The sequence below is a fragment of the Rutilus rutilus genome (genome assembly GCF_951802725.1).
Source record: "Rutilus rutilus genome assembly, chromosome: 22".
Lineage (NCBI taxonomy): Eukaryota > Metazoa > Chordata > Actinopteri > Cypriniformes > Leuciscidae > Rutilus > Rutilus rutilus.
In genome coordinates this window covers 16,924,359-16,950,657 of record NC_140227.1, presented here as the reverse complement: position 1 = coordinate 16,950,657, position 26,299 = coordinate 16,924,359, and the positions used below count along the sequence as shown (strand labels likewise).

General features: G+C 36.0%; 3 protein-coding genes across 4 annotated transcripts; 2 read left to right on the top strand and 1 right to left on the bottom strand.

The window, feature by feature from the left end:
- Positions 1-442: 442 nt before the first annotated feature.
- rpusd4 (RNA pseudouridine synthase D4) lies at positions 443-5,844 on the bottom strand. Its single transcript, XM_084394961.1, has 7 exons — positions 4,294-5,844; positions 4,032-4,197; positions 3,582-3,786; positions 3,275-3,368; positions 2,220-2,370; positions 1,953-2,050; positions 443-788 (listed from the first exon to the last, which is right to left on the bottom strand). The coding sequence occupies exons 1-7, from the start codon at positions 4,456-4,458 to the stop codon at positions 591-593; spliced, it is 1,077 nt and encodes a 358-aa protein (XP_084251087.1). The 5' UTR covers positions 4,459-5,844; the 3' UTR covers positions 443-590.
- Positions 5,845-5,942: 98 nt separating this feature from the next.
- Positions 5,943-25,049, top strand: twf2b (twinfilin actin-binding protein 2b). 2 transcript variants are annotated; one of them, XM_084394960.1, is made up of 11 exons: positions 5,943-6,346; positions 7,126-7,203; positions 12,079-12,257; positions 12,402-12,497; positions 13,046-13,150; positions 13,349-13,390; positions 13,537-13,656; positions 14,526-14,676; positions 14,802-14,923; positions 16,209-16,395; positions 24,779-25,049. In XM_084394960.1, the coding sequence occupies exons 1-10, from the start codon at positions 6,322-6,324 to the stop codon at positions 16,374-16,376; spliced, it is 1,086 nt and encodes a 361-aa protein (XP_084251086.1). In that variant the 5' UTR covers positions 5,943-6,321; the 3' UTR covers positions 16,377-16,395; positions 24,779-25,049. The 2 variants fall into 2 exon arrangements, with proteins under 2 accessions (XP_084251086.1, XP_084251085.1); XM_084394959.1 differs by lacking the exon at positions 24,779-25,049 and having other exon boundaries at positions 16,209-16,722.
- Positions 17,261-21,299, top strand: LOC311281746 (cytokine-inducible SH2-containing protein-like). Its single transcript, XM_084394962.1, has 3 exons — positions 17,261-17,781; positions 18,806-18,965; positions 20,386-21,299. The coding sequence occupies exons 1-3, from the start codon at positions 17,770-17,772 to the stop codon at positions 20,859-20,861; spliced, it is 648 nt and encodes a 215-aa protein (XP_084251088.1). The 5' UTR covers positions 17,261-17,769; the 3' UTR covers positions 20,862-21,299.
- Positions 25,050-26,299: the final 1,250 nt, after the last annotated feature.

The following is a 26,299-nucleotide window of genomic DNA, read 5'->3' as shown; positions in this document are numbered from 1 at the left end:
TACTATTTTGGTGATCGTTGGGAGCAAAAATCGAAATCGAAATTCAATTAATTGCACAGCCCTAGTTTACAGCAGTCCGCTGGATCCAGATCTGATGAAGGACCTGCGCCTGGACGCGACAACAACGCAGTCCTGAAGTGTCAACTAGTCTCCCCCTGCCATCAGCGTTCTCACAGGTTCGCGTTTATAAAGTTGGTGCAGAGAGAACTTAAAGAGTTTTCTGTTAAAGCGGTGTCGTGTTAGCGGCCCCTAAGTTAATAACTAATGATCGTTGCGACGGAATTGAATCAATCAAAACTAATTTAGCTGGACAATAATTTTATTCTAGAGCTGCTATAAAGCCAAAACAATCTCTGTTACTTTAATTTCCTATTATCACTGTAAAGCCGCTTTGGAACAATCTACATTGTTAAAAGCACTATATAAATGAAGATGACTTGACTTGACTTAAATGATCTTTTATTACAAAGTCTGAAACCAAAAACCTTAAGAACGTACAACAACAAAATATCCGGTATGTACATGACCTTTTCTACAAAGTCAAATCCAATGCAACTTTTCAAAAGTAGTTAATAGCTGTGTGATTCACTTCATTCTTTTCCTGGTAGTGGGATCTGTAGTCTCTTCAAGGCATTGGTGAAGTATTTAGGAAGGGGGCAGGACACTGTAATGTCGCCGTGACCTTTGACCCGTGGCAGAACGATCCTTCGGGAGTGCAGGTGAAGAGGGAGATATCGTGTTTTACTCTGGACCAGGCCCAGCCGTCGCAGCATGCCCTCTGGCAGCTTCTGTAATCCGAAACATGAGACCCACATGTGGTCAGTCTTCAAATGTTACAATGAGTCATGTCTCAAGAAAACACTACACCACCTCTTGATTATTCATTATTAACACAACACTTACTATGTTCATAATACTCTTGTAAAAGCTGGCCCACGATTTGACTAGTGGCTCACTGTGGTTGTGTGCCAACAAGTTTGGATTAAGCAATTATTTATTAAAACATATGTGGTTTAAATGCTTTTTGATCTGGAAATACAATACCGGTCAAAAGTTTGGGGTCAGTAAAAAAATGTTGTAAGGGATAGTTCACTTAAAATGTATATTCTGTCATCATTTACTCACCCTCAAGTTGTTCTAAACCTGTATGAGTTTCTTTGTTCTGTTTAACATAAAATACAATCTTTTGAAGAATATGGGTAGGCAAACAGTTGCAATACACCACTGACTACCATACTATGAAAAAAATGTATATGTAAGTCAATGGGAATCAGAAACTGTTTGGTTATTGACATTCTTCAAAATATCTTTTGTGTTTAACTGAAGAAAGAAACTGGTACAGGTTGTGAACAACTTGAGGGTGAGTAAATTATGACAAAATGTTTATTTTTGGGTGAAATGTCCCTTTAAATTCATCAAAAAAGACAGTAAAGGCATTAATAAATAATGTTAAAAAAGATTTCCATTTCAAACAAATGCTGTTCTTTCAAAAAATGTATTCATCAAAGAATCCTGAAAAAATGTATTGCGGTTTCCACAAAAATATTAGGCAGCACAACTTGTCAACATTGAAAATGATAAGAAATGTTTCTTGAGCAGCAAATCAGCATATCAGAATGATTTCTGAAAAATCATGTGACACTGAAGACTGGAGTAATGGGTGATGAAAATTCAGATTTGCAATCACAGAAAAAAAAGAAAAAAAGAGATTTTGTATATATATATATATATATATATAAACTGTTATTTAAAATGTAATAATATTTCACAATACTACAGTTATAACTGTTTTATGATCAAATAAATGCAGCCTTGGTGAGCATAAGAGACTTATTTCAAAAACATTAAGAAATCTTACCGACCACAAGCTTTTGAATGGTAGTGCAGATTTGATTATCATTCAAGGAACCAGCGCTACAACACTTGCTCTAACCTTGTTATATTTATCATACCTGGGGTGCTAGTTTGTTCCAGTGAGCATATTTATGGTCTCCGAGAATGGGGCAGGTCAAAGCAAGAGCCATGTGCACTCGAAGTTGGTTTTTTACACCTAAAACAAACATTATAAGAGTTTCTAGTCATCATATGCTTACATTTCTTCATTTAAATAAGTAATAAGGCAAAGCTTGCTACATTTATATTAATTCAGGAGTATAAGGCACAATTAGGAATAACGTTCCGAGTCGGGTATGCTTTCACACGTCATGGTATGTCAGTACCTGTGACAGGCTGCAGTTCCACCAAGCTGCAGCCACTGGTGCTGTCCAGAACCCGATACTGTGTGACTGCACTTTCTGCCTGCCGATGAGCTCTCACCCTGGTCACTCCATCTCCCTCCTCGTTCACTTTGAACAATGGGCTCAGACCCATCTGAGCAGAATAAACATTATACTTCACATTAATTAAGATCCTATTCTTAAAGTTGACAAGTCAACTATTTTCTAAACGCAGCATCGTATGATTTAATGATTTAATTTATATGCTTTTGGTATATGCTTTTGTTGTATGCATTTTCAACATATAAAAAAAGAAAAAAAAGAAAAAGTTTAACAATTTGTGGAGAAAAACTGCATTACCCATGATGCTGTACAGAAAATTACACCAATCAGAGAGCTGAAACAAACAAACCAAGCCAAAAGAGCTATTTAGCTCCACCCACTCTCGTGAAGCGCTACGAATGATGTCGAGTCAATCTGCTCTCAAAATACTTGTTTTGAATATATTTTGCAATGAATTTAAAACATTATTTCTATAGATATAATCAACAGTTTTAATTTCTCCGTTGTTTTCAATTTGAATATGTTATTCGCAATGCTTCATGGGATTGTAGTTCTTTCCCTACTGAAGTCTTGTACCTTTGTCTTTTTGTCTGGTTTTCAAATACTTTTTTGCTTCATATAAAACTTTGTAATTTTGTGATTCACCTCGTAACTGGTTGGCTTGGTTCATAGCTTATAACACTTTAACAAAGACTTTTTTTTTTAATGTCAATGAAAAAAATTAATGGAAAAAATACTTCAGGCACCAGCGCCGCTAAAGCACTCTATTGGCTGCAAGCTCACATTCAGATCTGCCTCCATCCAATCATCATCCAATGGATAGAACCAAGCCCCACCCTACATTTTATTATTTTTCAATACTCCGTTTCACTCAGATGTGTCACAATACAGAATTTTTTTAAATCTTATATTACTTCTCGACTATAATGAATCAAATTTGTCTTTAAAAACAGGTAAGAATAGGATTTTTTTTAAAGAATACAATGTTATATTACCTTAAAATGCGGCTGAGGTCCCATGACCTCCTTCTCTATAATGGGAATGTCAATCACTCCCTCGGATGGAACAGGCACACCTACAGTGACCGCCCTGAACAAAATAATAGGTTTAAGTTTGTGTAGGTTATGCTGGAACATGGGAATCAATTGAAAATAAGGAAAAAAATTTGCACTAGACAAGCACTTGAAGTTTATGAGATGCCACACTGCCTTACTATCAAATTAGCCTTTCTCAGAAAACAATTATTCTAAATTGCATTCAGTTAAGACATGCAACAACAAAAGGTTTTGAAGTTTAACTTACAAGAATGTCCTTTCCACTTTGTGTGATCTGATGAGTGTTTGTACATGTTCTGCTACTTCCTCTGTTTTAGCCAGGATCAAAACTCCAGTACATTCCTTTTCCAGACTGTGGCAAAAATGCAACTGTGATCCTGCCTGCATGCCATCAGTTACCTTGGCCAGCAAAGGCAGACACTCTGAAATGCTGTTTCTGATGCCATTTACATCTATAAGAATGGAGCAGGCAAATGAAGGATTATATTAGTAATATAAGTATGTCTTCAACACAGCTGATATGAAACAGTTTTTTTTTGTTTTGTTTTTTATAGAAATAAATAGTGCATAATTTAAAATGTAAAATTATCTAGGGCCATAAAATCACATCAATATACAAAATATTACAGAATAATTATAAAAAATGTTTTCAATAAATAATAATGAAACGAAATATAGTACATTCATTAATACTCACTATGCAAAGGCACACCATATGGTTTATTTATGGCGATTATGTTTTGGTCTTCATACACCATGCTCCTGTAAAGAGCTTTTGCGAGCACACTAGGGTGAATAGACTGCAGTTGCTGAGAGAACTGTTTGAGTTCATTCACTCTGTTCTGTAGAGGTGACACCGGAACCTTTGGAGTGGAACGGAAAAAGACGGAACCTAAATGGTTGCACATAAACTCACTTTAGTCTAAACAGACATTACATGCATAAACAACGAAGCCAACCTCATTTTTGTCATTTATCCGTTTTTCTTGTTCACTCCGGAGTCTGTTCGCGATATCTGCTGCTTTCAGACCCGGTTTCCGGTTAGAAGCGAGGGTCTCGGTCTTTGAAGCTGTGGCGTACGCTCTCATGAGCATCGTATATGTCACCTCACGTGCGTGTCGCATTTTCACAGATTAGCAGTTCAAAAGTAACTCTCTTTCTAAAAACATGCGCCCCGAGATCTTACATAATTCATAGCTGTATGTATCCGAGTAAAAATGCGAGTATGACAGCTAAAGCCGCGTAATCAAGTGGACACTAAACACATAAGTAAGAACAGATGAGCAAGAAGAAGCAATACACAACAGTTCAAAATAAAAGTCACTATAGGCAGTGACGTTTCAAATGTTTTGATTCACTAAAATCTGCTTAGTAATTCGTTCCGGAATCTAATTACACTGGTTGATCCATTAAAAATAAGGGCCTCAAGTAATTCTGGATAAGATTTTGATTCATTAAAAAAAGAATAGGTCGGTGCTATTTGCTATTTTTAATTCATGAATCTTGCCATTAAATAAATACTTTAACCCTCTGCAAACGACAAATTATGCTTCTGAGCCATTTGAGCAATTTCGTTTCACCCAAAAAAGAAAGAAAAAAAAAAAGTAGTGGATATATGACATTATTACAGTATAAAATTAAAGTAATTGGGCAAAATAAATACTATAACATAAAAATACCAAACTAACAAAGCTATAGACTTATAGGCAATTTTATTCACAAAATGTTTTGATTCCCAAAAATTGGATCATAAGAGTCATTCGTTTAGAGAATCAGACTACACCGGTCCTGCTGTGTTTCTGATTCACCAAAAAGAACCACTCATAAGAGTCATAAAAACATGGAACTGGTTCTGAAGCATAATATGAACAGTAACCTATAGGCTATTGTGTAGTTTGTTAATATCCGTGCTTTCTTAAAAAAAGGGCTGAGATGAAAAACAGGACGAATTCCTTCTAAATATTATTTAGCAACGCATACGGACAAGTCTATTGTTAATTTTAAAATAAAAAGTGTGTGGTGTGTGAAGAAGAAAGAGAATCTATGTGTGCAGAGCATCTTTGGAGGGAGGGCTGCGCTGAATAATGAATAATGGCTGGGTTTGTGCTCACAGCTGAGTGAATTAAACATGAAGCCAACACTAGCAAACTCACAGGTATGTTCTCTCTCTTTCTGTCTTTAGACACATAAATATTATCAGATTTAAACCTTTTTGTCCGTTAGATGCCCTGACAAAAGAACCCCCCCTGAAAAACTTTTTAAAGACACAATACTGCACTTGTTCCCTTCAATCAAATCTCATAAACCTCATGTAAAATCTCAAAGATCGGTAGAGGCGGTTTACTATTTGAAATGGCTTTTGGGTAGCTGGTTAGGTCGTCTAAATGAACAGCCTGTCCTGCTGGTTGGGGGTCAGCAGCCGCCTGCACGGTATCTCATGTCAGCCCTGTGGAATTTGAGCTCCCACAGGCCGCTGGTTTGTATGCTCCTATCAGGTCCTCGATGTGTGTGAGTGATAATGTGCCATTTCTTTTCACAACTGAAGCGTTGCATAACTGTTTGTAGAAGAGTGAGACAGATAGATAATGTCCAGACTCTCAGTTACAATAGGGGTCCTGTCTTTTATTTGACACCAGAGCAAACCTACAGCATTATAATGCAGCTCATCACAGATAACAGATGTTGTCATCCACTTTATACCCCATTAGGGCCACCGGTGATGGGTGAATAATACTAGATAGGTGGTGTGCTGGAACCCATCCCCTGACAGGTGTAATATTAGGCTACACATCTTCCTCAGTTCCGCAGATCGAGTTTCAAACAGGATTCCCCAGGTAAGATGCTTAAGGGGCGTTGATGTCATTGTACGGAAGTGAGTTGGACCACACTGCTGGGCACAGATAGCAGTGCCACTGAAGACAATAGGAGGACAACGTGGGAGTTTCAACAGGAATTCGGACTGAGCTGGAGCATCACAGGGACTTGGGATGTCGCATCAGACTGGTATCCACGGTAAGCACAAGCAAATCTTTATTTCAATGCCCCGCAGCCCATATGGATTTATAATATTTGAGTAAAACCACTTTATATTTTTACTCTTCTCCTTTTAGTGAATGGGAAACATAAATGTTTAGTTAGAAGTGCAATATAAACTATGAAGATACACAATAAAGGCAAAATGAAAGATGCTTGGAATGACACCTGTAAAAGCTCCAGATAAAAAAATTTGTCTACTAGTGCATCAAAACCTTGCGTTAACCTTTCTCAGATTTCCTTGGAGTCTATGTGCAAATGTAGACATTTGAAGGCAAAGGGAATTATCTATTAAAAAAGAATACTTTAATTGCCTAACTTGGTTTTTAGCAAACAGACATTTGGTTAAAGAGGTGTATATAGTCATTTAGTGGTATATAATTATATAGGAGTGATCATATTAGACTGTGTTTTATGTGAATGATGATGGGGGGTAATTTAAGCTTACGGGCGGAAGCGCCGGTCCTCATCCATCTCACCTGCACCTACATCATTTATGAGTCCTGATGCCCCGTTACCATGGTGAGGCCAAGAATGAGGCACAGGCCACACAGTGTGGACGCAGTGTAAAATTTCTTTTGTTTCAGTAAATTTTCTTTTTTTTCCTTTTTTTTTTTTAAACTAAGTGCTCTAGTCGTATGTAAGAATTTATAATATGAAATATGATGGGATTGTCACTTTTAGTATTAGAATATATGACATTAAATAATTATCAGTTTTAACCACTGTGTATTTTCCCTGCTGTATCCTGAAACCAGCATCTCCAGACTTGAGAGAGTTCCTCATGAAGGCGAGAAGAGGAGCTGTCAGAGTGATGAAGATTGTGATAAGGAGCGGTGAGTAGGAGCATTTGTTTTTGAGAACTTCTATTTAAATACACTGAGGATGGTTTGGTTCGAGCTTTTATTTTTAATTTATGAACGTCATTGCATTAGATAAAATATCAAAACTATCTACAAGCAACAAATGGACCACTTGCAAATGGAGCCTCGTGACGCACTTCCGTTTGGAAATAGTAGTACGCATGGTAGTACGTCTCATTTATTTCCGGTTATGTTTACTTTCAATGTACTGTGTGGTCAATGAGTTGAACAAACGCCACCAAAAATGAGTGTCTGCAATAAGATTAAAAAATTTGGCAATTTTTATTGACAGGAGAAGGTATATTCTGATGTTTACTGTGTGCAGAATTTTCCAAACTTATCATGAAGTTTTAATCCAACCCAAGCCAATCTGAGAAAGCAGCGGGTGTTAAAGGGGTCCTATAATGCCATTTTTGTACAAGTTAATATGATTCTTTAGGGTCTAAATGAAAAGTTTGTAATATACTTTAATTAAAAATTCTCATTAGTATTGTAAGGAAACACTAATTTTACCTGGTCAAAAACAGCTCTGTTTTCAGCACGCCATTTAAGTGCATGTGTCTTTAAATGATAATGAGCTTTGCTCACCCCGCCCCTCTGTTCTGTGGGGCATTTTGACAACACACGTGGAGTGTTGCCTTGACAACAGTTGAGGGTATATTTTGGAGAAAGAATGGCAGTCTCTGAGGACACATCTGTGCAACCGTATCAATTTGAACCGGAGTCGGACCCGGAACAAGATGACGGCCCCGAAGAAGTTCGACAATTAAAGTAAGCTTAGTGTAGTGTTACCACGTTAACTTTAACACCTGCGTACACAGTTTGTAATAACATAATAACCATAACGCGTTGTTCATTATAATGTCGGATTATGAATTATATTGAGAACATCGTACATAGAAAACATGCTGTAAGGTACCCTGAGTGTAAACCTTAGCCGCATTCATCGTGAAGCGTGCAAGCGATTTGCAAAGATTAATATAAAGGTTAATAAAACGTTACACTCACTTCTTCTGGAGGTGCAGCAGGAACACGAATAGTTAGTACCGATCCCTTTTTCAGGAGCAGCTTCTTAGCAAAACCAGCTTTATACTGACCCTCCTTTATAAAGCAGTCTGGTGAGAAATGATTCGCGCAAACATGAAAGCATTGACGTTGATCGTGGGGAATATTCCCTTCGAAAACAAACTCAGCCACTGCGTCTTCAGCGGTTCGGATTTAGGAACATCAAAATGACTGCTGTGTTCGTTATTGCACCCAAGAACAGAAAACCACAATCGCTTAGATGCCATTCTGCTTCAGCGTATCAACAGTGGCGGACTATGATGACAGCTCGCTCAGGGTGGGTCTGTGTTGAAATGCTGCTGTCAATTAACAATCGTGGGAGGGGCGTCCGACCGTGTGACGTCACACGGTCAGATGGTTTGATTTGAAGGAGATAAAATAAAAAAAACACTGGGTGGATTTTTATCATTATATGATGGTTGTGTACAGGCACTGCCAACACACATTTCAGTACAATCAACTTGTAAAAGTGCATGTACCATTATATGACCCCTTTAAAAATACGCCATTTTTTTTCACCACATGGTGTCAGTGTTCGTCTAAACTAGTGACCGCGATGCTGAAGTGTATGAGAACAGAAGAATAACATCAGTACAAACCACGAACATTTATTATTTGGATTAAATATTTTAATCATCCTGGCCCGGTTTTTCAAAAGGTTTAATCCGGATAAAATTGATCCGGATTTAGTAATCCTTTTTTTTGCGATCCGTGATCACGTAATCCACCTTACTTTTGAGCCAGTTTTTCAAAGCAACATCGGATTGAATCAATCTGATCCGGATAGGAACTTTTCAGGATCACCAAATCCTGTTTACTAGAGCCTTAAATGGAACCAACAGTGTAGCCTACTGGCTTAGCAAAGAACAACAGTTGGCAAAATACCGGTGGCCACAAATAACCGTTGTTTATTTTAATTTTAAGAAACAGAAACACTGTAATAAACAGAAACATTTTACTTTCCTTATTTTGTTATAATGTTAAATTGTAGATTTTGTTGTTTTACCATATCTCATTAGATGTGACATGCTTCATATATGCTTCAAATATGAAGAAATTTATATATCATCAGTAAACATTGATTTTGTGATCATTCACTTAAAAAAAAAACCTCTCTGGTTTTATTTGGTTCGAAAAATCACAACTGAATCCACCCTTCTGATGGGATCAGGATAATCCTGTTTTTTGGATCAAATAGATCCTAATCCGAGTTCAAAATTCTGAAAAACCCAAAGGGCAGGTTTGATCCAGATCAAATTTAAGATCGGATTACATGATCTGATCTTAGTTCAGAATCCCTCTTTTGCTTTTGAAAAACCCATTTCCAAGATTTGATCCAATCCGTGATCCGAAATCCCACTGGATTACTTTTGAAAAACTGGGCCCCTGTGTCATTTTTCAATGTCAGTCTTTTCACTATTTACATGTTTATGCCCAAAATGCTAGTAGTTGACTGTTATTCTCCTCTACGCTGTGTACGTTATTGATTAAATAGCCTTAGCTAGCCTATTGTTGGAGGCGGCTCACGAGCATTCATTCATTCAACTATTTTAAAAGACTGGAATAAACACCTGCGCACACAAGCAATCGTTTTAATAGTCAATTTAATTTAAAAATGTAAACCCAGCAGGTATGAAATGTACGGTCAGAAAGAGAGAGAGAAAAAAAAACTGTTAATGAGAAGACGAGCATATATAGGCCTGCTGCAGCTTGGTGGATAAATATATTTAGCCTATTTATTATCCAGAATGCACAGTTGGAAAGAAAATATATTTATAGGAACATTTCAGCAGGCTCAAGATAATTAATACAGAGACCGGAAACTCCCGGTACTAGAACGCGGAAGTAGTTGTGCAAGTAGTCCATTATCTTTTTTGCAAGGTCATTTTAGTGGACGAATGAAGTTAATACCCTTGTGAAAAAGAAAATGTTGAAATTATTTTTTAAAGTTAATATATTTTATATGTTCTACATTGCAACTTCATCAGACAATAGAAGTCATTAGGAAATTACATTAACCCCCCGGTTATACAGAAAAGGCTTAAGGTAGTCCCAGACTAAAATGCATGTTTGAGCTGTTTTAACTGAAAGCAACTTGCACTGGCATATCTTAAAACATGCCAGTGCCATTGTTTTGTCTTAAGATGAACACCAGTAGGCTAATGTTTTTTTCTGAGGCAGATTTATAAAAACTTCTTATGTCCTAATTGAACTATGGCCTAATCCTGGCTTAATTTAAGCCCTGTCTGTGAAACCAGGCCAATAAATATGTACATAGTCCTACTTAAGAGGGTCAAAAAGTCTGAAGTTCAGATAATTGCATTTTTTATTTATTTAAATGCAGTGAAAGTTGGCAAGAAACAGAAGTCGCACTAGTCTTTTCTTTCCTATTGTGACGTTTATCTTGAAACGGCTTCTCAAACAAGAAAAAATATAGGCCGGGACTTTATTGTGTTAATCGGGAATTGATTGGATCTTTGGATGGTTGTGGTTTGCTATTGGTCGATCTCATGTGAGTGACAGGTTGTCCCGCCTTCGCACCAGTAAACACATCATTAGAGAAGAGTGCAAGTGGGAGGGAAAGTTATTTTGATTTAATATTACGGAGGCACATGAATTTAAAAAATAATGATGTGCATGATAAATAATTTATAATAAATACTGCAATATTCCATAATAAAACAAAACAAGAATTTTCATTTCAGATAGAGAGTTTTCAGTTTTGATTTCATTGTCACTTTAAAGCCGAACTCGGCAACTCTAGCGAACTCTAGTCACTTCTTCGCTGATTTTCCCTTTTGTTGTCGCATGTTTTCCCCACGAGCTCCCCCTACAGCTGTGGTGGGGCGTATATTTCACAACACGGTCGTAAAAAACTCACTTGCGGCGGCCTCCTCCCCTTCTCTACCGCTGCTCATGTGCGTTTGTTTTGATCGGAGCAAGCCAACTGTATCGCGTGGAGCTATGTCTACCGAGGTGGGTAATCTGGTAATACATCATACATGCGTGTGTGTTTATGTCGAATTGCCGTAAAGCAATTTGTGTTTCGCGCTCGTTCTCGTTCTAGTTCTCGCTTCTCACGAGACTTCCAATTTCTATCTTGCCGGGACGGTAGTGAACAAGTTGCAAGGTTGGTTTTCCGCCTGGGAACGCTGGGGGGAGCGGGGAAAGTCACCAATATCACCAGAACAGGTTGTTTAACCATCCAAATGATTTCTAGACAGTTTTATTAAGTTAAAAAAGCTACCAAGTTCTCCTTTAACATGTAATTAAGTGTCGGGAAACATACATTCAGTTCATTGTTTTAAAGCATATTATTTCCGTAATAAGTACTCTTTTTAAAAAGCACACTTACAATAAAATGTGTTTAAAAAAAAAAAAAAAAAAAAAAGCACACTTAAGTGTAATTCTTTTTCACAACTCATGTTCACACATGTGTTCATCATTTAGATTGTTTTATCATTTAAAACCAAAAAATTTACACACACACACACACACACACACACACACACACACACACACACACACACACACACATTTTTAAGAGTAACAACTTATAGCTTAACAAATATATGTTAGTCACTTGCTGACCCTAAATAATGTCAAGTAAATGGTGAAGATAAATTGGACTGTGGAATGTTATACATGCAGTGTGTGATAACAGTGGCACCATGCTGTTTTTGGACCCTGACTGATAGTCAGTGCATTTATCTGGGGCTACTGCTAGTCAAGGTGTGTGTTATGAGGTGTGTATGTGTGTGTATCTGTCTGTGTGTGTTTCAGAGCAGCTGGTGTTGGGAGGGTACAGAGAGGTTTCTCAGAGCTGGGATCAGGACTATGACGCATGTGTCCTGCCCATGCTGGACGGCCTAGAACCCTGTTATATCCTTTTCCGCCTCGACTCACAGAACCAGCTGGGATATGAGTGGCTGTTTATCTCCTGGTCACCAGACCAGTCACCAGTAAGTAGAAAACACATGATAAAGTGAAATGTGTGCACAAGCTCTCACCCTCTCACTCTATAAATAATGTTCCCTTTAGCCCCTTGGGTTTAAAATACTGTGAATTACCCTTCTGAGTGACAACGTTCATTCTACACCACACAGGTGAGGTTAAAGATGGTGTATGCTGCTACCAGAGCCACACTGAAGAAAGAGTTCGGGGGAAGTCACATAAATGATGAACTGTTCGGAACAGTCCAGGTGTGTAGACGGGTTTGCTTGGCATGATTTTATTTGATAATTTTACCTGTATATCATCTATAAACTAGTTATCAAGGGTGCTTCTACTACAACAGCTGAGGGAGTGACGGTATATTGACTGAATCCTTCTCGTTTTTGAATCCATTCCAATCAATCTCTCTATTTTTCCCTTTTTGGAAAGTCATGGAAATGCTATCATGGTAAACATTTCCTTTTGGGAATGCAAAAATCATATCTTCTGAGAATCTGATTCTGAGAAAATTCCACAATTGACCAATCAGAATCAAGTAAACCAGAGAGTTCGTCATTATGTGATGCCTGAATGTCACGACTGACAAATCAGAATAGAACATGCAGAGAGTTATGTAATATGAATGATTTAATATGATCTAATAATGTGATTTTAATAGTGACCAAACTGTGATTTTTCTTTTTTTACTGGGTTTACAACAGTAAACCTACTCACCTTTGCTCAGGTTCCTTCAGGTCACATGTTAAGAAGTGTGATGATGTGTCATCTAAGCACTATTTACTGTTGTGACCTGCAGGAAGACATCTGTTTCCAAGGTTATCTACGACATCTGTCCTCCTCCTCCGTCCCGGCCCCCCTCACCACTGCTGAGCAACAACTCCATCAGATTAAAATAACAGAGGTGAGGAAGGCCCGAAATCGCAGCATACCACAACTGAATATCTATCAGTTTGTCTGACTTAACAAATGAATGTATTCCTTAACAATGCACCTAACAGGACAAAGTGGCACGGGTAAGTGTCCTGTGATTCATTTTGTTTTCAAGTGTGTGAGTACTACTAAGTGGATTTACACTAAACTATTGTACTTTTCTATTTAGGACGAGCGAAGACGAGTTGCCACTGTAAGTGGACAAGCAAAGGTAGCCTCAGCTCTCTATTCGCATTAAAATATTATTAGAAAAATTGATGTTATAGAGTAAAAATGTATAATTTTTTAAACATATATATATATATATATATATATATATATATAAAACACATGTGTGTGTGTGTCTTTCTGATACAGACAGAGATCAGCGTGGAGAGTAAAAATCCGACTTTACAGGGTTTGGCGTTCCCATTGCAAGAGGAGGCTAAACATGCTTTACAGCAACTTAAACACAAACGCATCAATTACATTCAACTAGTAAGTCCCACACACATACACTATACACACATGTATTTATTACACATATGTAGGTTCAAAAGCAAAATGTTCAGACTGCCACTTATACTTCTAACAGTAGAGGTTGCACTGAATAAGCACATAACATATGCATTATGCAATGGATTCCTTTTCATAATGCTGGCATTGAATAGGCAGTTTATTTTGCAGATTTTAAAAACAGGATTCTCTGCATAATATTACATTTTGGAATAAATTAGGAAACGATACACCTAAATTCAAAACATGCATAATGCAGTAAGCGTATACCAGCATTCAAAAGTTTGGGGTCGGTACGATTTTTAAATGTTTTTAAATAAAAGTCTTTTATGCTCAATGAGGCTGCATTTATTTGATCAAAAATACAGTGATATTTTGAAATATTATTACAATCTAAAATAACGGTTTTCTGTTTTAATATATTACAATGTAATTTATTCCTGTGTTGTCAAAGCTGAATTTTCAGCAGCTATTTCTTCAGTTTTTCATTTTAATATGCTGATTTGGAGCTCAAGAAACATTTCTTATCATTATCAATGTTGAAAACAGTTTAATATATTTGTGGAAACTGCAATAAAAAAATTTAAAACCATGATCCTTTGGTACAAAAAGAACAGAGAAAATTTTGTAACATTATAAATATTTTAACTGCCACATTTGATCAATTTAATGCATCTTTGCTGAACAAAATAAATGTATTAGAAAACAAAACAAAAAAACTTACAGATCCCAAACTTTTGAATAGTTGTGTTCATATTTATATTACCACAAAGAATATTAAGCCTGCTGCACTTTATATCATCTTCATAAGCCCAATCACAAAGCACTTTTTTTACTGTATCATCTTTAAGAGACTGGACACCGAACGAGAGACAATTGAGCTGGTCCACACTAGTCCTACAGAGACCAAAGAGCTGCCAAGCAGAATCCCCACTGATGCCCCACGATACCACTTCTTCCTGTACAAACACACCCATCAAGGACAGGCACTGGAAGCTGTAGGTTAGTGTCAAAATATTAACTAACATTTTTTTCTGACAATTTCACAATAAGCGGAGTTGGCTTCTTATGATTAGTAATGTTTCTACAAAGCTAATGTCTTGTTTGTGCTTGAATATGTGGACCAGTTTTCATCTACTCCATGCCCGGGTATAGTTGTAGCATCAAAGAAAGGATGCTCTACTCCAGCTGTAAGAATCGACTGCTGGATGAGGTAGAGAGAGACTATCACATAGAGATCGCCAAAAAGGTACACTGACAACAACAACTGGTCCTAATACCGTACAGTATGTTTGTACAGTAAAGTACAAAGTACATATTATATCTGTATGATATAAGTACATATCTATCTATCTATCTATCTATCTATCCTCGTCTATTAAAAATCTATAACTGAAATCACAGTACCTTGAACTTAACTTTTATTAAGATATGTGACTCTGGATCACAAAACCAGTCACAAGTGGCACGGGTATATTTGTGGCAAAAGCCAACAATACATTGTATGGGTCAAAATTATCGATTTTTCTTTTATGCCAAAAATTATTAGGATATTAAGTAAAGATCATATTCCATGAAGATATTTTGTAAATTTCCTAATGTAAATATATGAAACATTTATTTTTGTGAGTGAATGCAGCAAAATCGCGAACATAGACAACTTTAAAGGCCAATTTCTCAATGTTTCGATTTTTTTTGCACCCTCAGATTCCAGATTTTCAAATAGTTGTATCTCGGCCAAATATTGTCCTATCCTGACAAACCATACATCAATGGAAATCTTATTTATTCAGCTTTCAGATTATGAACCATGCGACTGGTTTTGTGGTCCAGGGTCACAAATTGCAATTGGCCACAACTGTGGTTATTCATCCATATTCAATGATCCGTCTATAATCAACTAAGAATATAATGAGCTGAATATAGTGGCTGAATTTACAGTTTAACAATATCCGTTACCACGTTTCAGGATATTGGTTTCAAGTGAACATATGGTATGACTTTCGAAGTGAGAACATGATGTGCCTGTGGTTAAACAGGTTACTTTGCACAGTTTGTGCTTGAGATTTCTTTAATGAGAAACACCCCAGTTTATCCTTTCATCAGTACATTTTTAAAAGCTTAGAAAATGTTACTTTTAAATTCTTAAGAACAGTTAATGTGACCGCTTATGTGTATGTTGTTGGCTACATACATTACATTTTAAAAGTAAAACCTACATTAGCGAATATGCTATTAGAACATAGTGTTGTTCAAAATCATTCTATTTGGATTTGGTGCTCAAGAAACATAAAAACGGTTTTGCTGCTTAATATTTTAAACCATGATACATAGTTTTCAGGATTCTTTGATCAATAAAGTTCAAAAGAACAGCATTTATTTGAAATAGATATCTTTTGTAACATTATAAATGTCTTTACTGTCACTTTTGTGCACTCAATTTAATGCATCCTTGCTGAATAGAAGTATCAATCAAATCAAATGCATATATTCATGCACATTTCAGTTAATATATTTATGTGTCATGTGTGTAGATGGAGATTGATAGTGGAGAGGGGCTGACGGAGGATTTCCTGTATGAAGAGGTGTACCCGATGCAGCATGCTCTGAAACAAGCCTTCACCAAGCCAAAGGGCCCTACAGGGAAACGAGGGAACAAGCGTCTAATCAGAGGAGCGGGAGAGAATGGAGATGAGAGCTAGATTTTTACAGTCACCAAATGTAAAATGACACCTGATACACATGTTTCATTTCACCCTCAATGATCTATAGCCTATATTTTCTTGTCTGAGCTTTCCATTTCACTGTTTTATTATTTTTTATGTTAGATTTTAACAAGTCTTCCTTCACTCTGAAACTCATTCTCACACGGTTTTCAAGGCCACATAAATGTGTTGTTTAGGTGATGATTTTTATGTTATAATTAAAATAAAATCTATTAATCTGTCTTATTAAATCTCAGTTTTTGTTTTACGTTGGAACAGCATTTTGTTTAGTTAACACTTTAGCAGGCATCTCAGCCATTTGGTAAAGCACATTTTGACTGTTGAATGTTTTTTTCTTTATTTAACTAAACCGTACTACGATATCTGTAGCCTACCTTTCAGGTAATCAAAAATCATTAGTTATAACTGCAGTTTAAAACAATACACCATTTTCACCTAATATAGGCTGTATATGGAATAAATAAAAGAATAAATTATAGTAGCCCTAGAAATAGATACTTATTAGTTTAAATGTTTAGTAGAAGCAAATTCACCCATAAGACCAGGGTCACAAATGTTTAGTAGAAGCACATTATACATTTTTTTGGAACCTTTGAATTTATTATTTATTTTATTAATATAATTGTATTTATTATAAACATTTTTCCATTGTTTTCTGGGTATGTCTATTAAAGGGTTAATGCTAGCGCTGATCCAGGGCCTGATCGGTTACCAGGATGTTAGATGCTATTAACTATATGACTAACATTCTGGCAATACACATTTTCTGGAATTAGACTTACAATGCTTACCTTGCAGTCACCTCCCATCACAGCCCCAGAGATCTATAGCTCACAGATCTCTCAGTCCATGCTGCTGGCGCAGAGGTCAGTTTAAGCATTCCTGGAAAGTCTGTACTGGGAAAGTCATCCGCAACTGAAACCGGCCCGGGCGCTTCGTCAACGGCACGCCGCAGCCAATAGAAACGCAGCGCACGATGAGGCCGCGAGCGCTGAGATGCATTTCTTGGAATGAGATTCCTAGAACGCGCGTGAACTAATAAAACGACCATAGGCGTTTCATACTGCTCTTATTTCAGGAAAATAATAATCCACCTCGCCAAACGACCTTTCACTCTCAATAGATTACTGCTGTAAAGCTGTTTTGTTATTTTTCGTCAATTTCGCCCTCATTTCGATTGCCTGGAGAATAGTTGGTAAAGAAGGCTCGTTCGGGTTAGAAAACATTAGGGAATGTTCTTTTTTTGTAAAATGTTTTAACGAGGTTGTGGCGCTTTGTCGCTGCTGGCCTGGAACAATGTCAGCAGCTTTGGCACAGGACCAGACTTGGATTCGCGTCAATTTTACAGCCTACCAAAGGTGACGATTTTATGCAGACAAAGGTAAGAAATCTGTCTTTTTGTCTCGTTGAAAATCTTTTTAGTGTCTTCTTAGATACTGTGAAGTGGCCAGACCTGTTTGATGGGTTCATTAGTTTTTGATGAACTGAGGAGTTGTTATACGCAATAATTAATTTGTTTCGATCTTGTTGAAAACATCCTGTTAAAATTCTGTTTCGAAATTAAACAGTTTGCTCTCGTCTAAGTGCTTTTTTAAACATACATTTAAATACATTCAATTTATCTGACGTAAACAGGCACAAAATTCAGTTTTTATTTTGTTATTAATGAAATAAACGTTTTAATGTATTTTTGAAAATGTTTTAAATTGTGGTTCTGCTATTTTCTAACGCCAGCATTCTATAATTTTGATCTGATTTATAACATTTTATAGACTTAATAACATGCCTGTGATTTATATTTTATGATTAAAATAAAATCTATTAATCTGTCGTTTTATGGAACAGCATTTTGTTTAGTTAACACTTTAGCAGTAAATTAAACATACATTTAAACACTAGCCTATACATTTTGTGCTTTTACAACACCAGCATTCTTGAATTTTAACCTGATTTTTAACATTTTAAACATGCCCGTGATTATATTTTACATTTCGTATCACATATCACAACTAGTGTCTATAATTTTTTATTTTATATATATATATTTTGAGAAACAGCCAGTTATAAAAGCTCAGTTTGTAAATTCTGTTGCTCTCATTTACATGGAAAGCCATTTAGAAACCTTTAGTTTTTCTAAATGTCACCTAGTCGGTCTTCTCAGAAAAGAGATCTGTTTTAAACGCTGATGTAACCATCTATGTAATGATATTTATTTTCTCAAGTACACTCATTCTTTGAGTTCAGTTGAAATTTTTTATTACAAATGACTGATAGAAAGAGAAGCACAGCAATTTTTAACCTTTGAACTTTTAGCTCTGCTATCTCACCTCACGTCATTTTGACATGTTGAAAAAAAAAAATCTGTTGGGTTACATATCAAGATGTGTTTTTTCTTCCATATGAAGACACCTTCAGGAATGGTTGAAAGGGGTACAAGAGCTCAACATGAGAGGGACGAATCAGAAGTTCAACAAATCCAGCAGTCCCAAGCAGCTCTCTACCCATGGACCCCGGCTGAGGACCTGCATTTCATCACCACCACCTTTCAGCACCTACACACTTCAGGTACGGCTATAGTCTTAAAAAGAGACCAACAGACACTTGCTAATATTTTACAAAATATAAAATATATCAAAGACAAGTCACAACAAATATAAAGAGAACAATCAAACAATTTAGTTTATACTTGATATAGACTATATATACTTTTCAGAGATACCTTGGAGGTTTCACCATGAAAACAACTTATCCTTGGTCTTTAAAAATGTCTGACATTAATTTAGTGATCAAATGTAGCACTATATGGAAACATGATAATGTATTGTAATTATAATTTAAATCGGACTACTTTTCAAATTGTATTTCATAAACCAACATCTCAGGAAAATGTTATGGGGTTTCAAATAAAAAAATGACTAATGTTACAGAACAGGGCATTTATTCCCCTGCCTTTTGTCTTGTCTGGTATTTATGTATGTATATTGGGTATATGTATGTATATGTATATTTTTTTTGTGTCTCTTTTATTCCTTGTAAAGCACTTTGGTCAACTTCGGTTGTGTCTTAAATGTGCTTTATAAATAAATGATTGATTGATTGATTTCATACATGTCCACTGTAGAGGACATCAGGACTTAAATCATGTTTATCAGGCATTTTGTGAGACACAACAAGTGAATATGGAAATAAATTATACAGCAATATTCCTATGAAATATTATATATTATTATTAAAATGTTGCTAATTATTACACTTCTTTTTTTCATTTAATGTTGCTCCAAGAACACATTAATGTGCACATTAGAAACAGTGTATAGATACATTGCATTGAATGGGAATATTAATTTATGGCCATTTTATCCACATATTGCATAAAGTAAAATGCTGTATTAATTCATTCCGTTATATCTTTCATAACATAGTTGAGAATCATCTTTATACAAATTTTAGTTAAAATATATCCTGAAACCCCAAAATTGATTGGCGATTAAAAAAAAAAAAATCCCATTGTTTTTGCCTATACATATAATTTCATGTCAATTGCATTTTTTTTTACCATTTGTTTCTTATATGGTCTAAACAATGTGATGACATGAAAAAAAAAAAACTGCAAAATAATTCTGGGTCTCTGGAGTATATATTATAATTCTTATTACATCTGTCCAGTGTCAGCAACTGTCAGGTCAAATTCCTTCCATCCTAACTGGCCAATAAAACAAACCCTAATCAGATTCTGATTTAGAACAGACATGACAAAACAAAACAAAACAATGTACAGAGTCTCAAAAGATCATGATATTTTTATATTTTATAGTATATACGTGTATACAGCAACAGTTTATCTCTGTTCTGATAAATGATTCATAAATAAAACAAATCATTTATTTATCCTCCCATCTCACACCATGTCCCCTTAGGGGCTCCATCTTACTGACCCCAAACAGTAGTGTGTGTCATATTAATAAATAGTTTCTTTATGTTTTAGGATGGTACTGGGGTGGTATGACAGCCAGTGAGGCAAGAGATGCCCTCATTGGATCTCCAGAAGGTACTTTCCTTGTGCGGGACAGCAGCCATCCACTCTACCTCTTTACCCTCTCCGTGAAGACCCATAGAGGGCCTACTAACGTCCGCGTAGAATACGACAGTGGCCGATTCCGCCTCGATTCCAGTTTTCCTGCACGATCTTGCCTGTTGTCCTTTTCTGCTCTTCCTAGTCTTGTGCAGCACTATGCATCCACGAGTCAAGAGAAGGAGAGGATAGCAGAAGAACATTACATGGTGTCAAAGGACAAAGGCGTTCTGCTGAAGCTCAGGAAGCCTCTCCACAGGCCTCAGGATTTTCCAACATTACAGCACCTCACACGCCTCACTATAAACAGACACACTGATTGCCATACACAGCTGCAGCTGCCACGGCCGTTGTTGCTTTACTTGCAAGAATATCCCTTTCAGGTGTGAGGACACTTGGGGAGGACACCGGTGCATTTTAGGGGGTTCGTTTTTGTCGATTTGCAAAGTCGCGGATGAATCAGCCATGAAGTCGCAAACCTTCCTGCTTCCTTCCTGCTTTTGTTATTGTCATATGAAGGGATGCGCATTTGTGCAAATAAAAAAGGACTACTTTGTGTACATTTTTATTTTTAAATATCTGTAAATATATCTCTTTTTAGTAAACCAAAATGTTTTTATATCTTTCTGTGCTTCCAACTCCAACTCTAACATACATACTAATATCACCACAACATTGAAAAAAATAAAATATCAAAACCAGTATTCTGAGTTATATAGGCCTTTATTTGACACAGAATACATTTAATCAGACAACATCATTCCAAGAAAACCTAAGGGCTTTTTTTCCACACACCAAACACACTAATAAAATTTAGGATATAACATAACAAAATACAAATTAATAAAACAAATGAATAAATAAATTAAAAATAATTTATGTATCTTTGAATGTGTGCAGGGCAATGACCTTCAATTTAAAATTTTCAAACACCCTTCATTTTTCATAGTAAATTTACAAGCATGTTATATTTTGATCCACATGATTACATTTGATAGGCATATAATCTTATAATGTAACTTTCTTATTTTCAATAGTCTAGGGTTGCCAACTTCAACAGAGGAAAATTAGGGACACTCTTGGGTTCTTTATAATAAAACAAGGAACACACAGAATTTCTTTGCACCACATGTTATGTTGTGTACATGTCTGCAGCCATGTGTGTGTTTAAAAAGTCTCTACTTGACTGAGGGAAATGCAAAAATAAGTCTGAGACATAATCAATTTTCTTTTTTGCTTACTGACATGTCAGTTGTAAAAATACATTTTAATGTCACGCACTATTATATACACAGTTTCTGCTTATAGGCCAATTATACGACTAGAAAATTACAACTGTCCTCGTACTCCAAAACAGGATCACAGTAATTTTTTCATAATAAAATAAAATACAAGCACCTCACTTTTTATCTCCTAAATATAACTTGGTATGTCATAATTTCGACTAATTTCGACTTTTTATGTCATAATCAGTTTTGGGGGTAATGCATTACGAGTAATGCGAGTTATGTAATCAGATTACTTTTTTACAAGTAACTACTAAAGTAACGTAGTACAAATTTCCTACTAAATATCTGAGTTCGTTTTTTCCAATAAGTAATGCAAGTTACTTTGTTTTTCCATTTATTGACTGACAGCTCTCCCATCCTCATGTTAAAGTCCGCCTGAACCGGAAGTTGCAAATGACTTTTCTCCAGTGTTGTGACGTATTTCCCAGTGAAAAGGAATATTGAACAGAGGGCAGGGTTTTACTCTAGCGCTCCTCCTCTCCATCTCTCGCTCATAGCAGACTAACGGTTTGAGGGGAGTGGTTAAGCGTTTCCCAAACCAAGCCGTCAAACATACGTCATCAGGGAAGGTCCTCCAATGCAGAGGGGAGGGGCATTTTCAGATTTTGATTAAAGATTACAAAGCCAAAAAATTTTTTTGTGTGGATTGACTTGCATGGATGAATTGTTCACCACAAAACTAACAATTTAGGCAAAAAAAGTAAATATGGTCAATTTTGAATTCATGTGGACTTTAAGAGAAATTGGGAGTAAGTGCAGAGACATTGTGTGCACTGTGTAAACATGATGGTTATTGTAGTTCGAGACTAAATGTCATAATGCTTTTACTCATCTCACTTGCACAAAATGAATAAAAACACCAAAATGCAAACCTGCAATAATTAAACATGTTAAACAATTAAAATATGCTTTATGTATTTAATATAACTTTATTAACCAATGTCTTTGCTGCTGACTTTCGATGATCTTTAGTTAAACCACATTTGTGTTTCTTTGTTATTGTTAAAGAAAGTGTTGAACTTTCTTTTTAATCTTATTCTTCTGCGATCCAGAATGGCAGCACAGCTGAAAGGTTTGTTTGAGCTGCGCTTTTTACTGTACAGATGTGAATTTGCATTTCCTTCAGCCTGAGGCTTATTCATTTCACTTTTGGTGTGAAGGGCCTTTTAAATTTGGCAAAAATACAACTTGTTTTTTTGTTGTTATTAAAAACAATGAAGCAAGCTCAGCCCTGTTGGGAAAAAGCAATGCAAAAGTAACTTAGCACATTACTTTCCATAAAAAGTAACTAAGTAGTGAAATTAGTTACTTTTTTAGGGAATAATGCAATATAGCAAATGCGAATAAAAGACTAAATTCAATATCTATCATATAAAGCGATCCTGTTTCAGAAAATTTGTACTGCTCAATTCATATGGATTATTTTTATGATCTCTTTATGAACTTTTTGAAGTGTCAAAGTGGTAGTTGCGTAGCTGTCAATGGAGGGACAGAAAGCTCTCAGATTTCATACAAAATATCTTCATTTGTGTTCCAAAGATGAACGAAATTCTTAAGGGTTTGGAACGGCATGAGGATAAGTAATTAATGGCACAACTAAGTAGCTTTTATAAACGTGCCTTAGAAAAAAACATTATGCATCTTGAGACTGTGGTCGATTTTTCCCTAAACCTATACTAGGCTAACGTTACGTACCTGGGTCTCGTCTACAATCGACGTCCCATAACGTCTGCAGTCTGGGTCTCGCCTGCAATCGACGTCCCCGTTCAATTATATTCTAATTATACTTTAAACAGACAAATTCCATTTAGAATCCCACCGAAAACACAAATACAACAGTTTTTATAGAATAAGGGGTATGGCAAAATGACATGAAGATTTAGGCAAGGCAAGGCAAGGCAAGGCAAGGCATTAAGGCAAGGCAAGGCATAATGTCCCACAATTTGACTGGTTCTTTTTAGACAAGCCCTTCTGTTGCTAGGTAATGATTCCTTCATAATCACAGGGTTTCAAACCTAGTCATCTGTCTAGTTTAATTTCCCCTATTTGTTATTTATACACACACACACACTCAAAGTCACAAGTTTTCTGAAAGAGGAAACATACATCATTCAAAAACATATGATTGTTGTTTCTGCAAGAAAAACAAATGTTAGTTATTAATTAAAAAATCCATCACAAGACAAAACAATGGCACTGACATATTTTAAGATAGCCTATGCCAGTGGAAGTTGCTTTCCGTTACCAGCTCAGACATGCATTTTAGTCTGGGACTAGGCTTGTCTGTAAAACCGGGACAAATAACATACTCATGACTTAGTATGTCATAATTCCGGACGTTTTATTTAATAATTATGCCATATTTTAATTCACCAAAGCAATTAGTTTTTCTTATATGGTGGAATAGGCTTCTTCCATACTGTTCATGGAGCGGATGTTGATCGCTGCGCCCACTCAGTCAGAAGTGGAAGGCATCATAGTTGGGTTAACTTCTATAGCAGTGAATGAAAGACTACATTAAATATATATATTTTTTGTGTTCCAATTTGCTCAAATAGCAAAAGAAAAACGCCACAACAGCATTTTCACAACTTTCAAAAAGAGTAAAAAAATAGATAATGGCAGTCGGAAGAGAGAAAGTTGTCAACTTTGTCACAGCCGCACTATTAGAAACACCCTCACAGCAGCGTTAACTAGTTTTTGTGTAATATACAATTATAGTGTTATATGCGTAATTATCTTTTATTATGACGGTATGTGGCAACATGTAGCCTACGTTAAAATTGCATCTTCTGCGAATATTCTAGACTCTTACATGTATCTAACGCCACACTTACACTACAGAAGACTGTAAACATTTTTTTTTTGTATTTTCAAATTACAAATTACTTGTATTTTAATTAAATACTTTTTTCACAGCAGTATTTTGTATTTTATTTAAATACATTTGATGAGTAAGTATTTGTTATTTGTAATTAAATACTTTTTGATGTATTTGTGCCCATCTCTGGTTAAAGGTTGTCAGAAGAACTGCTCCATGCTACATAGGATGCCGTTGCCAGGGGTTGGCAACCAAATACGGCATGCTGAAACACTAGAGAGCAGCGACAGCAGCAGTGACTCCGAAAACAGCTAAGCAAATTGTATAAACATTATTACAGAAATTAGTTATCACCTGAATTGTAATCTGTTTGTCTGTTTCATTAATCGTTTTTTTTTTTTTTTTTTTGGTACAAATTGATACTTAATGTAACAGTTTTAATCAGTAAATACTTTTAAACCTACTTCACACATGACTCCTGTGTGTTTTAGTCTTTCAACATTTAGTTGTCAGTACCTTTGTCTCACACTCCAAACACCTGAATTGAACAGTAACCAGCTTAACCCAAAATCCTCAAATCCTTTTTTTTATTTCGATAGAATAAATAAAGCTATCCCACTTCTGAAAGAATATTAGAAATACTAGACATTGCAATACAAATAATAGATATTGCATAAATATGCAAACGATATACTGTACATACAGAAACAGAGCAGTAGACTATACAATTAACATCAGTTAATGGTAAACTTCTTTCTTGGATCTTGTTTGAATTGACAGGCTATTATAGGCTTGAAATTGAATTCCCTCTAAATGTGTTATGGGCCATGAGGACTGTCTGGTTAGTGAAAATGATCAAAATATGATTTCATCTAGTAAAAGTTAACTTCACATGGTAATTTGTTTATTTTAACAACAACAAAGGGAAAAGAATGCTACCGATTACAAATAGAATGTTCAAATTTTTTTTTTTTTTGCCTACCTATGAATTAAGAGGCATTGTTACATTCTAATTGCATGTACAATCAAGGCATCAGATGAAAGCTTATCTTCCACTCTTTTGAAAGGTGTGCTCAGTTTGTTTCTAGCATAAAGTATCAGAGAGATATTCCTCAGGATCCATGAATATATTTAAACCTTTTTAGCATGTTTGGGTGATTCCGGGGAGTTAAAGCAGAATTTGAGGCAGCATTGTTTTGACCCTAATTACCAATTACAAGTTTCCAGCAGCTTGTTGACCGGGTTGTCCACCCAGGTTGTGATCCTCAGACATCATAGATTTCATTTTTATATGACAGCCTTTTACAGCAGCCCATGTCTGCTAAACCCCCTTTGACCCCTGGGTAATATGAGGGCGAGTAAATTATTACATTTATTATTTTCCAAAAAAGCAGCAGCTGTGGCGTCACAGGCAGCGCGAGTTCCTTATGACGTCACTGAGTTGTTCAGGTCAGCCGCGAATATCAGAATCAGTCAAATAGAGTCTACACAGCTCGTTGAGATTCAGAATACGGTGTCATTTAATATATATACAATATAAATTGAGTTACTTTGACGGAATCTTCAGTTCAGGTGATCATAACAGTATTTCAGTAGAGTCACTAGCGGACGAAGAGTACAAACGCAGTCTATAACTGTAAACAACTGGGCAGATCTGATATCATGTCTGCAAACTGCCCACTGGACCGGAGAGTCCCTTTGGAGGACCACCCAACAG

Coding starts and splice junctions, on each gene's coding strand:
- rpusd4 (XM_084394961.1), bottom strand. CDS start 4,458: ATGCGACACGCACGTGAGGTGACATATACGATGCTCATGAGAGCGTAC. Junction 3,369..3,581: donor AAAGTGGAAAGGACATTCTT/GTAAGTTAAACT, acceptor TATTTTGTTCAG/GGCGGTCACTGTAGGTGTGC. Junction 2,371..3,274: donor GACCTCAGCCGCATTTTAAG/GTAATATAACAT, acceptor TATTCTGCTCAG/ATGGGTCTGAGCCCATTGTT.
- twf2b (XM_084394960.1), top strand. CDS start 6,322: ATGTCGCATCAGACTGGTATCCACG. Junction 12,498..13,045: donor AACTGTTCGGAACAGTCCAG/GTGTGTAGACGG, acceptor TGTGACCTGCAG/GAAGACATCTGTTTCCAAGG. Junction 13,151..13,348: donor ATCAGATTAAAATAACAGAG/GTGAGGAAGGCC, acceptor TTTTCTATTTAG/GACGAGCGAAGACGAGTTGC.
- LOC311281746 (XM_084394962.1), top strand. Junction 18,966..20,385: donor TCAGCACCTACACACTTCAG/GTACGGCTATAG, acceptor TTTATGTTTTAG/GATGGTACTGGGGTGGTATG.